The sequence below is a fragment of the Peromyscus californicus genome, unplaced genomic scaffold (assembly GCF_007827085.1).
Source record: "Peromyscus californicus insignis strain IS unplaced genomic scaffold, ASM782708v3 Scaffold_9__1_contigs__length_137607984, whole genome shotgun sequence".
Lineage (NCBI taxonomy): Eukaryota > Metazoa > Chordata > Mammalia > Rodentia > Cricetidae > Peromyscus > Peromyscus californicus.
In genome coordinates, this window is record NW_026294617.1 from 85,175,469 (window position 1) to 85,188,503 (window position 13,035).

Below are 13,035 nucleotides of genomic sequence, written 5' to 3' on the forward strand. Positions count from 1 at the left end.
AGTGCAGCTGACTGCATAGCCATGTCTGGTAAATAGTGGGTGGGTAGGACTCGAGTCACTTGGGTCCTCCTGGTTGCATTTGCCTCTCGGCAATAGAGTAAAATAAGCTTCTCTGCAGTCGCTGCTTTTCCACTTGGCCGGGGTGGTGGGTTGCCGCAGAGCCCCTTTGCCTAAGAGGAAGCTAGATCTGGGGCAGCTGCCTGGCGAAGCCTCTTCTGCACCCTCAGAGTTGAGGCCCCTCCCTGTGTTTTCAGGTGGAGACGAGCCTCGGTGGTCCCTCAGCTGGACCTCGCAGGCACCAGCTAGGCTGTCCTCCTCGGGCCCACAGCAGGAGCCCACCGCACTGCGCAGGAAGGGGTTAAGGTGGCACGCTCAAGCCGGCCGACGGCTGCAGCCTCTGGTCAGCCGCGCGGATTCCAGCGGGAGCGCGCCTGGCGGAATCCCGGACCGGAGCCCGGGGCGATGGGAGAGGGCCCAGACCCCTCCCGGCCCTGGGGCCGGCGGGATTGGGTCGGCGGGGGGCCAGCCCGGAAGCCAGCTTCCTCTCGGCTCCCCCTCTCCGTGAAGCCAATCCTCCTCACAGCCAAACAGCTTGAGCGTTTGTTCTGTGCTTCCCTGCCGAGATGTGAGGGATTTTCTCTTGGGAAGAAATCAGTGGTCGAGTGCCTGCCCAGCTCAAACAAATGCCACCCAACCCAGAGCAAGGCCTGAGGCCCAGGGATCCCGGAGGGAGAGTAAGTTCAGCGACCCCGGCTATCCAGCATTCTACGGAGGCGATCTGGCTGTGTGCAGGGGTCTCTCTAGCTGGGTAGGCATGTGTGTTGGAGGAGGAAGGATTGCTTCTTTACCGGGACACGGCTAAGGTCAGAGGGGAAAACCCTCCCTTTGGGTGAGAGGTGTTCTGACACTGGAATAGAGAAAGCTGGGTCGCTCCTGGTGGCAGCAGAGGTCTAGGAGGAGAAAGGGCTTCAAGCTAATAGGAAGAAAGGCTTACCCAGGAGAGGCTAGGAGGGTCCATGGGAGTTCTCGGCGGCCACTACCACCATGAAAAGTAGGCATGGGGGATTGCCACTTGCAGAGAGGGAATCTGCCAGAGTCCTTCTAAGTCTTGGTTCCCGCTGCCTGAAAGCCCTGGGTTCCACCTTGCTGCTGTGTTTTCCAGGGAACGTCACACCTCCTGAGGACAGCCAGGAGGACTCTGGTTTTTGCTGAGCTGTGCGTCTTACCTCCTTCCTTCCAAAAGCTTCAGACCCAGGCTTCACTCTTCTCAAGTCCTGAATGCCCCTGGCCAAGCATCAAACTGTTCCTCCAGCCCTATCCAGTCCTAGAGCACACCTCCAGGACCTGGAGCCTGCCCTCCTGCTCAGAATGACTCACCATTATTTCCAGCTCAAGTGAGAAGATGTGATGGGGAGTTGAGCTGCCTATTTGTGTAGCTAGGATTCCTGTGGCATCTGATCTGCTTTTCACGGAAAAGAACCTCAGGATCCTGCCTGGCCAGGTAAATCAATCAATCAATAACAGCCAACTAGAGTCATTGGGGGTGGTATCAGGGACGAAGACCCAGGCCCCAAACACCCTACCATGAGTACCTCTTGTGATGCAGGTGTTGGCGAAACATTTTAGCGCAGTGCCTGGCAGAGGGCTCCCTCCTATGGAGCTGTGTCCCAGGATGCCGTGTGGTACCTCGGGCACCTGCCTCCAGTGCAGGCCACTCTATAACTGAAAGATTGTCCCCTGAACCCTACGGATCCCTAGACAAGTTCCAAGGTGAAAGTAGCTTCAGTGGCAGGGGTAATGGTATGGTTGTGTTTCGGAACTCTTGGCTGAGAGATGGGGCACATCAAGGACAGCTCATATCAGGTTGCCAATGACTGGTGGTCTCATGTCTTTACCTGCCTCTGTCTTTCAGCCAAGCGAGGCTGTGTCTCCAGCTCTCAGAGGGCTCTGGGGCTCTCCTGCAGGAGCACAGCCTAATGCTTCTGAGTTTCTTGGGGCCCAGTTACCAGCACCCTGAGCCCCCTGCCGCAAGCAGCTGGAAGGCATAGAGTAAAGTACTCTCCTCAGCCCAATTATGACAGTGGCTACCGGAGACCCAGTGGACGAGGCTGCTGCCCTCCCTGGGCACCCACAGGACACCTATGACCCAGAGGCAGACCACGAGTGCTGTGAGAGGGTGGTGATCAACATCTCAGGCCTGCGGTTTGAGACTCAGCTAAAGACCCTAGCCCAGTTTCCAGAGACCCTTTTAGGGGACCCCAAGAAGCGGATGAGGTACTTCGATCCCCTGCGAAATGAGTACTTCTTTGACCGCAACCAGCCTAGCTTTGATGCCATTTTGTACTACTACCAGTCTGGAGGCAGGTTGAGGCGGCCCGTGAACGTGCCCTTAGATATATTCTCGGAAGAAATCCGGTTTTATGAGCTAGGAGAAGAAGCAATGGAGATGTTTCGGGAGGATGAAGGCTACATCAAGGAAGAAGAGCGCCCTCTGCCCGAAAATGAGTTTCAGAGACAGGTGTGGCTTCTCTTTGAATACCCTGAGAGCTCAGGGCCCGCCAGGATTATAGCCATTGTATCCGTCATGGTCATTCTGATCTCAATCGTCAGCTTCTGTCTGGAAACCTTGCCCATCTTCCGGGATGAGAATGAGGACATGCATGGTGGTGGGGTGACCTTCCATACCTACTCCAACAGCACCATCGGGTACCAGCAATCCACCTCCTTCACCGACCCTTTCTTCATTGTAGAGACTCTCTGCATCATCTGGTTCTCCTTTGAGTTTCTGGTGAGATTCTTTGCCTGTCCCAGCAAAGCTGGCTTCTTCACCAACATTATGAACATCATTGACATTGTGGCTATCATCCCTTACTTTATAACCCTGGGGACAGAGTTAGCTGAGAAGCCAGAGGACGCCCAGCAAGGCCAGCAGGCCATGTCATTGGCCATTCTCCGTGTCATCCGGTTGGTAAGAGTCTTTCGGATTTTCAAGTTGTCCAGACACTCCAAAGGTCTGCAGATTCTAGGTCAGACCCTCAAAGCCAGCATGAGGGAATTGGGCCTCTTGATATTCTTCCTCTTCATTGGGGTCATCCTCTTCTCTAGTGCTGTCTATTTTGCAGAAGCTGATGAGCGAGATTCCCAATTCCCCAGCATCCCGGATGCTTTCTGGTGGGCAGTTGTCTCCATGACAACTGTAGGCTATGGAGACATGGTTCCAACTACCATTGGGGGAAAGATAGTGGGTTCCCTGTGTGCAATTGCAGGTGTATTAACCATTGCCTTACCAGTCCCTGTCATAGTGTCTAATTTCAACTACTTCTACCATCGGGAGACAGAGGGAGAGGAACAGGCCCAGTACTTGCAAGTGACAAGCTGTCCAAAGATCCCGTCCTCCCCTGACCTAAAGAAAAGTAGAAGTGCCTCTACCATAAGTAAGTCTGATTACATGGAGATACAGGAGGGAGTGAACAACAGTAATGAGGACTTTAGAGAGGAGAACTTAAAAACAGCCAACTGTACACTGGCTAACACAAACTATGTGAATATTACCAAAATGTTAACTGATGTCTGATGAAACCTAGTAATGTACTCACAGCTCAACAGGACTAATGCAGATGTTGCATAATAGCCTGCATTGTAGTCAGTGTTCTAAAGTGTGCATCTGGTTCTGCATGGAAAGCAATAGTTGTGCAAGTGACTTTTGACCTTTTGATTTTTGATTTAGAACACAGAATATTTATCATGGCTTTCAAGAAATCTTCATCACTGACTTACAGGTTTCTAAAGATGGGAGTCACCTATGGAGCCAGCCTGTCAGATTGGCACAATGCGGCCACCTCATAGTCCACACACAATCCATCATATCAACACCATCCTAACTCCCTAACTAAATGCAAACACACCTGGCAGGTGCATTCTCCCTGCCACCCCCTACCACCCCACTTCAGCCCACCTACCCCTTCACAGAGGAACACCATCAGGGCTTAGTTTGAAAGTTCTGGTGACTACTCCAAAGGTCAGTCCCATTTTTGCATTGAAAAGAACACACAGTCCTGTGTGTTGGAATTACTTTCTGTGTCACAGGCTGGGGTTTGTGAATTGCAGTTGCCGACTAGATGCTCCGGAGGCTTATGTTTCATAACGGAAATGCTGCATTCTGCTTTTTCTCTGCAGTGTAGATGTGAGGGAAGCCCAGGGGGGGTGGGGAGGGACAGTTAATATGACCAAATATGAGTTGTCAAGTTTTACTTTTGTTCCCTTAGGCCTATGGAGAGAAGGTACCTAATTCAGGGACTTCTCAGCTTCAGAGACCGTTTTACAAGCTTCAGGGTCACAGAACATGTTTGATTTCTTCTTTCACTCTGGAGTTTGCAGACATCTGCTTTCCTGATGGTGTGGCCCAGCTCCACTACACTGCAGTGGAGTATACCAGTCATGCAATAGAGCTGCATGGGTGTTCACTGCATGAATCTCAATATTTAAAACACAGAAGATAATCTATTTTCCTAGTAGCCTATACAGTATTCATACGTAGAGTATTAATAGCCTTGGGATGGTATTGAACTAGGGTTTTTTCCCCATCAGAAGGCAAAAGCCCTCCATCAGGGAAAAGCAAATAGACTATTTTGAATGGGGAACCAAAACTTCTGGCTGGCCCTCCAGCCCACCCATCTCTCTTCTTTCAATGAGAGCAAAGACCCTGCCACACCAGGAGAATGAACAGAAAAAGCAGAGTCTAAAAACTCACATGGCTGAACCTTAGGAATTAATCTAGTCATGGGCATGACTACAAAGCTTACCAGGGCATTGATCCTGAGGACAGGCAGATCTGTGGGTTCGATGTATATAAATATATATTAGTTATCTATCTTTCTCTCTCATGTGTTCCTCTAGTAAGCTATAGAAAAATTGCATTTGAACATTATATAAGCTTATGCAATATTTTGACACAGGGCAATTTATGCATGTGTTTGACTATGTGCACTAGAATATATATATACAAACACAAGTGTGTGTATATGTATGTTATATACACACACACACATATATATATTCATTCTCTGGAGTTCAGATTCAGGAGCAAATCCATTGCTTGGTGGGTTGGTTGTATAAGAAGCCCAATGGGTATGGTAAAACCCACTGGACCTGGGTTTGCTGTCATTGCCTCAGACACACTCCAGTGTTCATAGATTCCTAGACATTAGAATTGTCTCTCTGCCCTCCATGTGCTGCAGCTTCAGTTTCTCATGGCTGAAGCTTGTCTTCCTGAGTGCACAAGGGTCCTAGAGCCCTCACAACTCCAGCTATCCTGGGCCAGACCCACCCTAGGCCTCCTCTCTACAGTTCATCCCATTAATCATCTCCATTATTATCCTCTCTCCTGTTTGGTTCACTATCATTTGGCTCTGCATCCATCATTTTCATGGACCTGTCCCTAGAATGGATCCTTTGCTTTGAAACCAAGGAGTAAAACTCCCTGGTACCAGATTCTGCTGATCTAGACTTAAAGGAAGCCTCCTATTGGTGGAAATTTCCAAATTCCAGAACCAAGGGATGGATTCTCTGCATGGCCCAAAGCATCATTTTGATTACTAAACTCAGACTCTCTCCCTAGCACACTGGTAATAAGAGCTGCCCTTAAAAAAAAAAAAAAGTCAACAAATGGGCAAAGAATCACCCCCACCCCAAGAATGGGCAAAGAATGAATGATCACTGTACAGCCTCAAAGTAGAGAATGTGTTGGTCCTAGAAAGAGTTGTGGGAGACAGCTTTCGCCTCTTCATGCTGAGTTTCTTTGCCTTTTGACACAGTGGCTTAAATTCCCCAAACACAGTGAGTCATGGTCAGGCTGTTCGGTATTGATTCCAACCCAGGCATCACTGTTCACTAGTTGGTATCTACAGTTGTCTTAGAGGAGGGGGCACCAGCTAAGGGTGCTAGTCTAGGGTGCTCATTAGTTCTTGGTCACCCACATCCCCAGGTGACCGCAGGGCATCCCATGCCGGGCACAAAGCCTCTGTGCTTCTCTTCTTCTCCTTTGTAGGAGGCGGTGCTGAACTTCATGACATGGGGTGGGAGGGACATACTTTGAAGGGTCGAAAGTTAAAGCAACTCATGCAGGTCTAAGTCAGGGGAAGTTACCTATTCACAAAATCCTTGGCCTGGGAACCATAAAATGTGTGCACACAATGCATCCTAAAATGAATGACACATCATTGTCACACACAAACATAAAATATGCAACATATATGCAAAATACATATGGGCCAAAATAATACAAAAATCATACAAATAAAAGGTAGACAAAACATACATATGCTGCCCAAACATAGACTGTGTATACCAACACAGAATATCTGCAAGAGATGTATTTACCCCATGTGCAAATACACAGCATACAACTTATATGCAAAACATACAAATCAAACTGGGGGAGCAATGGATATACATACAAGTACATAAATGATACTTTGTAATTTTTTTCTGCACAAAAGTTCAGCATACACAGTGCACAGAGTTATACTAGATGCAGAAAAAAAACAGTACCCACGCCCAAGAATACACGAAAAATTTAGACATTGAATCACTAATCATGCTTACGCTTCCACATCTAAAATTTGATGGACAAAGGCAAGGGATCAGTTTGAAGTGCTTTTCCTTGCCCATATCAATAACCCTCAGTATTCTCCAAGGAACTTCTTTGACATCCAATCTCATTCCTGAGACAGAACTCCTGAGATTTCAAGCAGAAAGTTGGGCCACCACATCAAGCACTGGAATCTCCTGGGCCTGCTACCCTTCACCTTCTTTCAAACAGTACTCAGAGTGCGGGGTGTCTGAAATGACCTGCGAGAGCTAAAAACCTAATACGGGCCTCCTCACTATACCTTTTCCTTCAGAGAAAATCCACACAGGTGACTCAGACTCCCCTCCAAATGTCTGGAATCTCCAGATTTATCCCTATTCTCTTGAAGCAGTGCTGGCTCAAGAAACGCTAGGATTCTGAACCCTAAACCAGGTTGAAATACCCCACCATTCTTTGAGCCAAAAGAACTTATCGCCTAACCTTCCAAAGTACCTCTTTGTCTGGAGCCAGATCAGAAAATTGATTTTCTGTGTAGACTTAGCTCCTAAAATGAGACAGCTTTTCTTGCTCGTGGCATTTCGCTCACTCTTGGGCACAAGTCCACTGAAGTCAACTCTTGATCCCCACCTGTGAGTGTTCAATCTAGGCATGCTTCCCCACCAGAGCTCCCAGGGAAGCCTGGCCTCCCATTCAATTGTTGTGCCTTGACAAGATTGCAGGCCAATTTAGCTGAAGTAAAATGTGATGAAGGACATTAACCTATGGCTGAAGGGGCATTCACAATTTTTAGAGGACCTGATTTTTATCCTCTATTCTAACACTAGATTTAAATACTTTGTAAGATTATCCAGCATCTATCAAGAGCCCCAGGAGTTGCTTCTTCCTCCTAGTAGGACCTGGTAGGGCCTGAGTGCATTTTGGCAAAGGCTTTATCCAAAATGGAAGTTAAAAGTTGCATCCAGCCTTGGACCAAGCTTTGTGGGCTCTGGAGCCCACGAAGATACCCTATGGTCTTGGATATCTTACCCCTCCCTTCAAGATTCCATAGAGGAGGCAACAAGAGCAGAGAACGGACATGTGGTCCAAGCAAGATATCAATTTCTCCCCAGCTTTGTGAGATGCCTCTGTGGCCTCGGACTTTCATAAAAGTTGGAGCTTCTGGGAGGTTGGAAAGGAAAGAGTCCAGGAAGGGCAGAGAAGTTGTCAAGAAGAGAAAGCAACTGAGCTGTTGACTTTCTGAGTAAATTTATCAAGAACGAAGTTTTCATTTGTTAATTAAATTTAATTCAGGAACCCAAATTTAATTTAGTTAAGGCTCTGTGCCTTCCTGGAACTTCGTGGTGTATGAGAGTCAAATCTTGGTGAGAAAAGGCCGCTCTTCCAAAGATCCTCAGCCTGAGAATTCAGTGCCAGCCCCAGTAGTGGAAAGGAGGTGGAAACTGATTTTCCATAGAAAAACTATAGGAAGTACAAAGGGCATGTGAAGGCCATAAGGAAAGTGCAGCGCTCTGACTTGCTAAGCTAGGAAGAAGGAGGACCACAGAGCTCTCCTATGAAACCCTCTTCCCCTGTCATAACAATCTGCACATAGGGGATGTGATGACTACCTGACCTGAAAGGTCTGATGTCTAGGCTACTCCTGGTTACACAATAGAGGTTCCTTTTGCCTTGATAAAGTTTCCATTGCCCAGGTTCAAACTCATGACCTTAGTTCATTAACATCACTAGCCACTCAAGTCAACCAGCAGGAGCTATATGCTGGGAGCTGTCTTAGTAGTTATTGTGAAGATCATCTTTACCCTCAGACTTGGCCCTTGTTGAGACCAGCTCCCTCCCCCACCCCTGCGGAGCAGAAAGCTGGGACAGGAGGGGTAAGGGAATCCCTTACAAGCACCTCAACTTACCTAGTCCACTTTGCCTTTCTTTCTGCTCCCCTTCCCCCTAGAACTCAGCTCCATCCCTCATAGTTTGTGTGTCATGTTTTTTAAAGAGGAAATGTGCAATAAAAGCAATAGTGACTGTTTTCTTTAGCAATAGCTCTTTCAAAATCTTGCTCTCAGGACTGAAAAAATGATAGATAGTACATAGATCATCAGGTAATGCCCTTGACCTCTGGACATTGGTTCACAGTTTCTGTAGTTCTTCTTCCCACGTGATCACATGACTGATTCCTGTCTGCTGAGGTCTGACCTCCTTCTGGAATGAACATATACACAGAGGTGCAGTGTTCACCCGAGAAGGCCCATGAGAAGGCATTCTTTGTTACACTGTCTCTTTCTTGTGTGTACCTCTCTGTGTATGTGTCTCTGTACCCCTCTTCCACTGCCTCACCTTCCTACCAGTTCTTTAACAGCACCCTAGAAACTTCTAGGCACTGAAACCTTGCATTTGAGTGACCTCATGCCAGCCCATCTTGTTGACATAGTGTTTGTCTGTCAGGTGTAATGGAAGCCTATAGGAGAATGCTTACTGATAGATAAGGATAAAGCATCCTGAGCCATTATAGAAGATCCTTTCCATGCACTAAAAGCCATTACTTGATTCTTTTGCAGCCCTCTCCAGGGAGATGAATATGAGGGAATGTGCCCTGAGGTGTACACCTGGGATCAGTTACTTGGGCAGATTTGGGGACTGCCCTCTGACTCTCCTTCACAACAGACTGAATTGCTCAACCATAGAAACTCTATCAGATCTTCAGGCAAAATGAGTCTTATGACTTTGGGTAGAAGTGGACAGGCACAAAGGTGTGTGTGGTCAGGGGATATCATTAGCAAAATAAACCCTACCTCTCACTACAGGGAGCAGCTGTGCAAATATTTCACATATCACCCAGGGTTTTGGAAGGGACCCCTTTCTTGAAACATCTGTGAGGTGAGCTATTAATATTCAGACTGGAATTAGGGAAGGCTGGCAACCCCAGGAGACCATTCCACCCTTCTCAGTCTACTTTGCTCCACACACCCTTGCATAGTCTAACCTTGGGAAATCTCAGGGAGGAGAGTGTCCTGGAAGTTTTGCAATCCTGGTTACTTGAGGAGAGATGGGAAAATATGTGGTTCAGCCTTTGTGCTTGGGAAGTAGTATTTCCTAAATAGGTTAGTATAAACTCTTGCCTTAGTTAAGAAGAGCATTTGGAGAAGACAGAAGACCTTGCATGGCTCAGAGTCAACCTTCTAAACCTCAGTGCTTGGTGTATGGAAACAGAAGTGTAGCAGACCAAAGAGACAGGCTTAATGACACTGGCTGCAAAGTCTGGGCACATCATAGCTTATCCGATGATGCCCTTGCTTGCCTCTTCCTACTAAAAGTATAGAAAGACAACTAATTCCTGTCAATAAAGGTTTTAGTTAATTGGACCTGAGTTATTAGAGGTTTTCCATATATACATATACCTGTGTGTATATATGTATAGTATATGTATATATGTATGCCATTATTTCAAAAAATTACACAAATAGATGTTGACCAATCTCAGTTTCACTAGTGTGGAATAAATTTGGCATTCTAAGGAATAAGCTGCGTTTACTTGAATTTTAACATGACCTCTTTTGCGTTCTTTCCACCTCTCTAGCTCTGTGCTTTTTCTGCTTAAGAACCTATCTAGAAGGCATTTATTCAAACAAAAGAACAGGCTCAGGGTTGCCTCTTTCCCTTCGCTGCCAGGTGGCTGCCTGGTTCAAGGATCAAAGGGAAGTGTGATCCCAGGGCCAGGTGCTTTCTTATCCTTTATTCTGTCTGCCTTGGTTGGCTGTAACCTCATCTCTCAAGACCTGAAAAGTTATGCCCATCTTTGTAGCTGTAGGGGAGTGGAACGCTCAGAGACTTGGGTTGGCCTGTTTAGTTTTCTCTTGGTCAGTGTTAGTCCTAGGTTTGACTTTCTTGAGTTCTGAAACATCCTCAGTGAAGAATGAAAAAAATGGGCTTTGTGGCCATTTGTGAAACTAAACCAACATGCAGTTGAGTCCACTTAGTGGGAGCATAGGGCCAGGCCTAGAGCAACTAAAACCCACTTGTCTTCTTGGGGATGAGCTGTATTCACCATTCAAGAAACTTCTGGGTAGGAGCCTAAACATGCCCTCCTTGCTATCTTGCCTAACAGTGTTACACTCAGAGGGAAACACTTTCTCAGCCTCATCTCCTGCATTAGACTTTGTGCGCTCTACTTGGAAGTAGGTGGGAGGGATTCCTCACTAGTATCTGAAGCAGTTGAGGTGATACAGGGGTGGCTGTCATCTCCCCACATTCCCAGAAGCTCGGCAATATGGTCAAGTGAGCCATCATCCCATAGTAGAAGCCTTTACCCTTGACTTAGCTGGTAAGTGCTGCAGTTGGCCTATCTATATGGCTGCCCCTCATCCTGCATGAGCCTCAGCATGGAAACTAATCTAACTGCCTGTGCTCTTCTACACTCCTAAAATAGTCAGATATGTTCCAGATGAGCGTGCAGCTGAGAAGTCCTTGCATCATTTTACTGACGGATGCATAGGGCAGGTGTGATTACATAATAATGTGGACAGCTGCTGCGGCCGCTACCTAATTAAAGGGAATAGAGAAGTGGTTGGGAGATAGGACCTTAGGTAGCTACCCAGAGGACTGCATGCCGTGTCTCTGGGTCCTTGTGAGAAGCCTCTAAGCCCTGCTTCTCCTTGAAAATGACTCCCTAGACACTGCTGCCTTGTTCGTCTGACTGCATAAACACTCAGGGCTGCAGAGAAAGCAAAGGAGGAGCTTAGGGAAGACACTGTTTAGGGGTATGCTTTGCTAGCAGACAGTTTCTGTATTAGCTGCTAATGTGACTGACTTCTGAACTCATGAAGTGTAGGACGAAGACTTTGACCTGCCAGGTGAGGCTAGAAAGGAGCACACAAGCTCCAGGCTGTGTGCTGGAATAGAGAAGCAAGAAGAGAGGCCTGGGTGGCTTTGGCAAGGGTGAGTCTCAGCTCCTGAGAGTTTGAACATGCTCTGTGCTTGCCCCAGTTCTGCCTTCACGTGGGAGCCAGCGACCCAGTTTCCTTTTGTTGTCGTGCTTGGATGGTTCCTTCATTTGAAGGGCTCCAGGAAGCTGGAAAGTCCCATGATTGAGCCCCAGCCTGCTGAGCAAACAGTGCCCCAGCCAAACTGGCCTCTTCCTAGGCTTCTTCATCCATGCACCCCTCTCTCCCACTGAGGGTAATCTTGGAACAGCCAGGATTAATGGTGCCAGCAAGCAAGAAGGATTCTCTTGTTTCCATTAAAGACAGAGCTGTAAAGCTCATGAGTGGGGGCTGTTGTGTGCTTATGTGCTTATTATATAGGCTGTCTCTGGAGAACATATCTATATATAATATATTATATATATTATATATGTGAATGTATAAATATATGCGTGTCTATTTATACACACAGGGTGGAAATGGCCACTCACTTAGGCTCATGCAGCACAGACTAATTAGGGTTTCCACTGGCTTCTCTGCTGCTCATGCATGACTCTGCAGCTGCCCTCCCATGTCCTGTCTCTAAAAAAAATCACTGAAAACTCAAAGAGGAGAGGAAGATAAATAAGCCTCTTTGGGATCAATAGGAAAAGGAACTCCAAGGCTGATGGCAAAGCTTCCTAAGGATGATGCTGAAAGGGAACTTAGGTCTCCATGGTGATAACAGACAGAGAACCAATGAAAGCTGAAGGCGGAGCAGGACTTGTGTGGAGGACTCATGGGAGTTGGAAGTCATTTAACTATTTGTTTGCTTCATGAAAATTTAGACACCAGCTGTAACTGCATTGCACAGGATGTATAGATGTACCATTCTTGCTGACATATTCTGGAAGCTTTCAGCCCCACCAACACTGCCCCACCCAGGACTTCTGCAGCTGAGAGTTCCTGTGTCAGTAGGGTCTGATGTATGTACATAGATTATACATATATGTGTACATATGTGCCTCAATGAACATTGCCTGTTCACCTTATCATGGGTGTACATAGACTTCATAGAGCTCCACAGTCTTTTGTAAATATTGACACAAGTAAATAAGTATATAAATATATATTACTGAGGATTTATTTTAACATCATTCTGTGTGAAATGACAAAAATAAAATTTTTGACAGACACCAATGTTTTCTGCCCTCTTTCTTGTTTGGATTACTGTCTTTACAAAATAAAAATGTGGCTGCCTTACTCTCCATTTTCTGAAGCTATGAAAGCTCATCAGACCAGGGCTGCCCATTTGCGATGCATCAGGGACCACCTTGGCTGTATGTCCATTTGCCATTGCCTAAGAGTCCCATGTAGACACGGTGGGACATGTGGAAAGCAGAAACTCATTTCTGCTTTCTTCTGGGATCTCCTCCATTACATCAGTGTCTTCCACACAGCTGGAGAATGTGTGGGACAGGGGACTCTATCAGCCTAGGATTCATTTAACTCCTACCTCATCCACCTTTGCCAGCCCTAGTGTCTTCATACATA

At 46.9% G+C, this 13,035-nt stretch overlaps 1 protein-coding gene and 1 long non-coding RNA gene across 8 annotated transcripts in view; one reads left to right on the plus strand and one right to left on the minus strand.

Annotated features, from left to right (window-relative positions):
* The window catches only part of LOC128105220 (uncharacterized), an 18,576-nt gene extending 17,420 nt beyond the window's left edge, over positions 1-1,156 (minus strand). Inside the window, exon 1 of the long non-coding RNA XR_008216290.1 lies at positions 995-1,156. This is a non-coding gene — a long non-coding RNA (uncharacterized LOC128105220). The remainder of the gene's footprint in view (positions 1-994) is intronic.
* Kcna2 (potassium voltage-gated channel subfamily A member 2) overlaps positions 1-12,677 on the plus strand; it is a 13,758-nt gene extending 1,081 nt beyond the window's left edge. For 4 of the 7 annotated variants that reach the window (XM_052730189.1, XM_052730191.1, XM_052730187.1 and 1 more), the window contains exons 2-3: positions 1,163-1,501; positions 1,913-12,677. In XM_052730189.1, the coding sequence (XP_052586149.1) occupies positions 2,075-3,574 (1,500 nt within the window). In that variant the 5' untranslated portion in view covers positions 1,163-1,501; positions 1,913-2,074 and the 3' untranslated portion in view covers positions 3,575-12,677. Of the gene's footprint in view, positions 1-37; positions 735-764; positions 864-1,162; positions 1,502-1,912 lie in introns of those variants that run through there. The other 3 variants (XM_052730188.1, XM_052730190.1, XM_052730195.1) reach the window with 3 other exon arrangements.
* Positions 12,678-13,035: the final 358 nt, after the last annotated feature.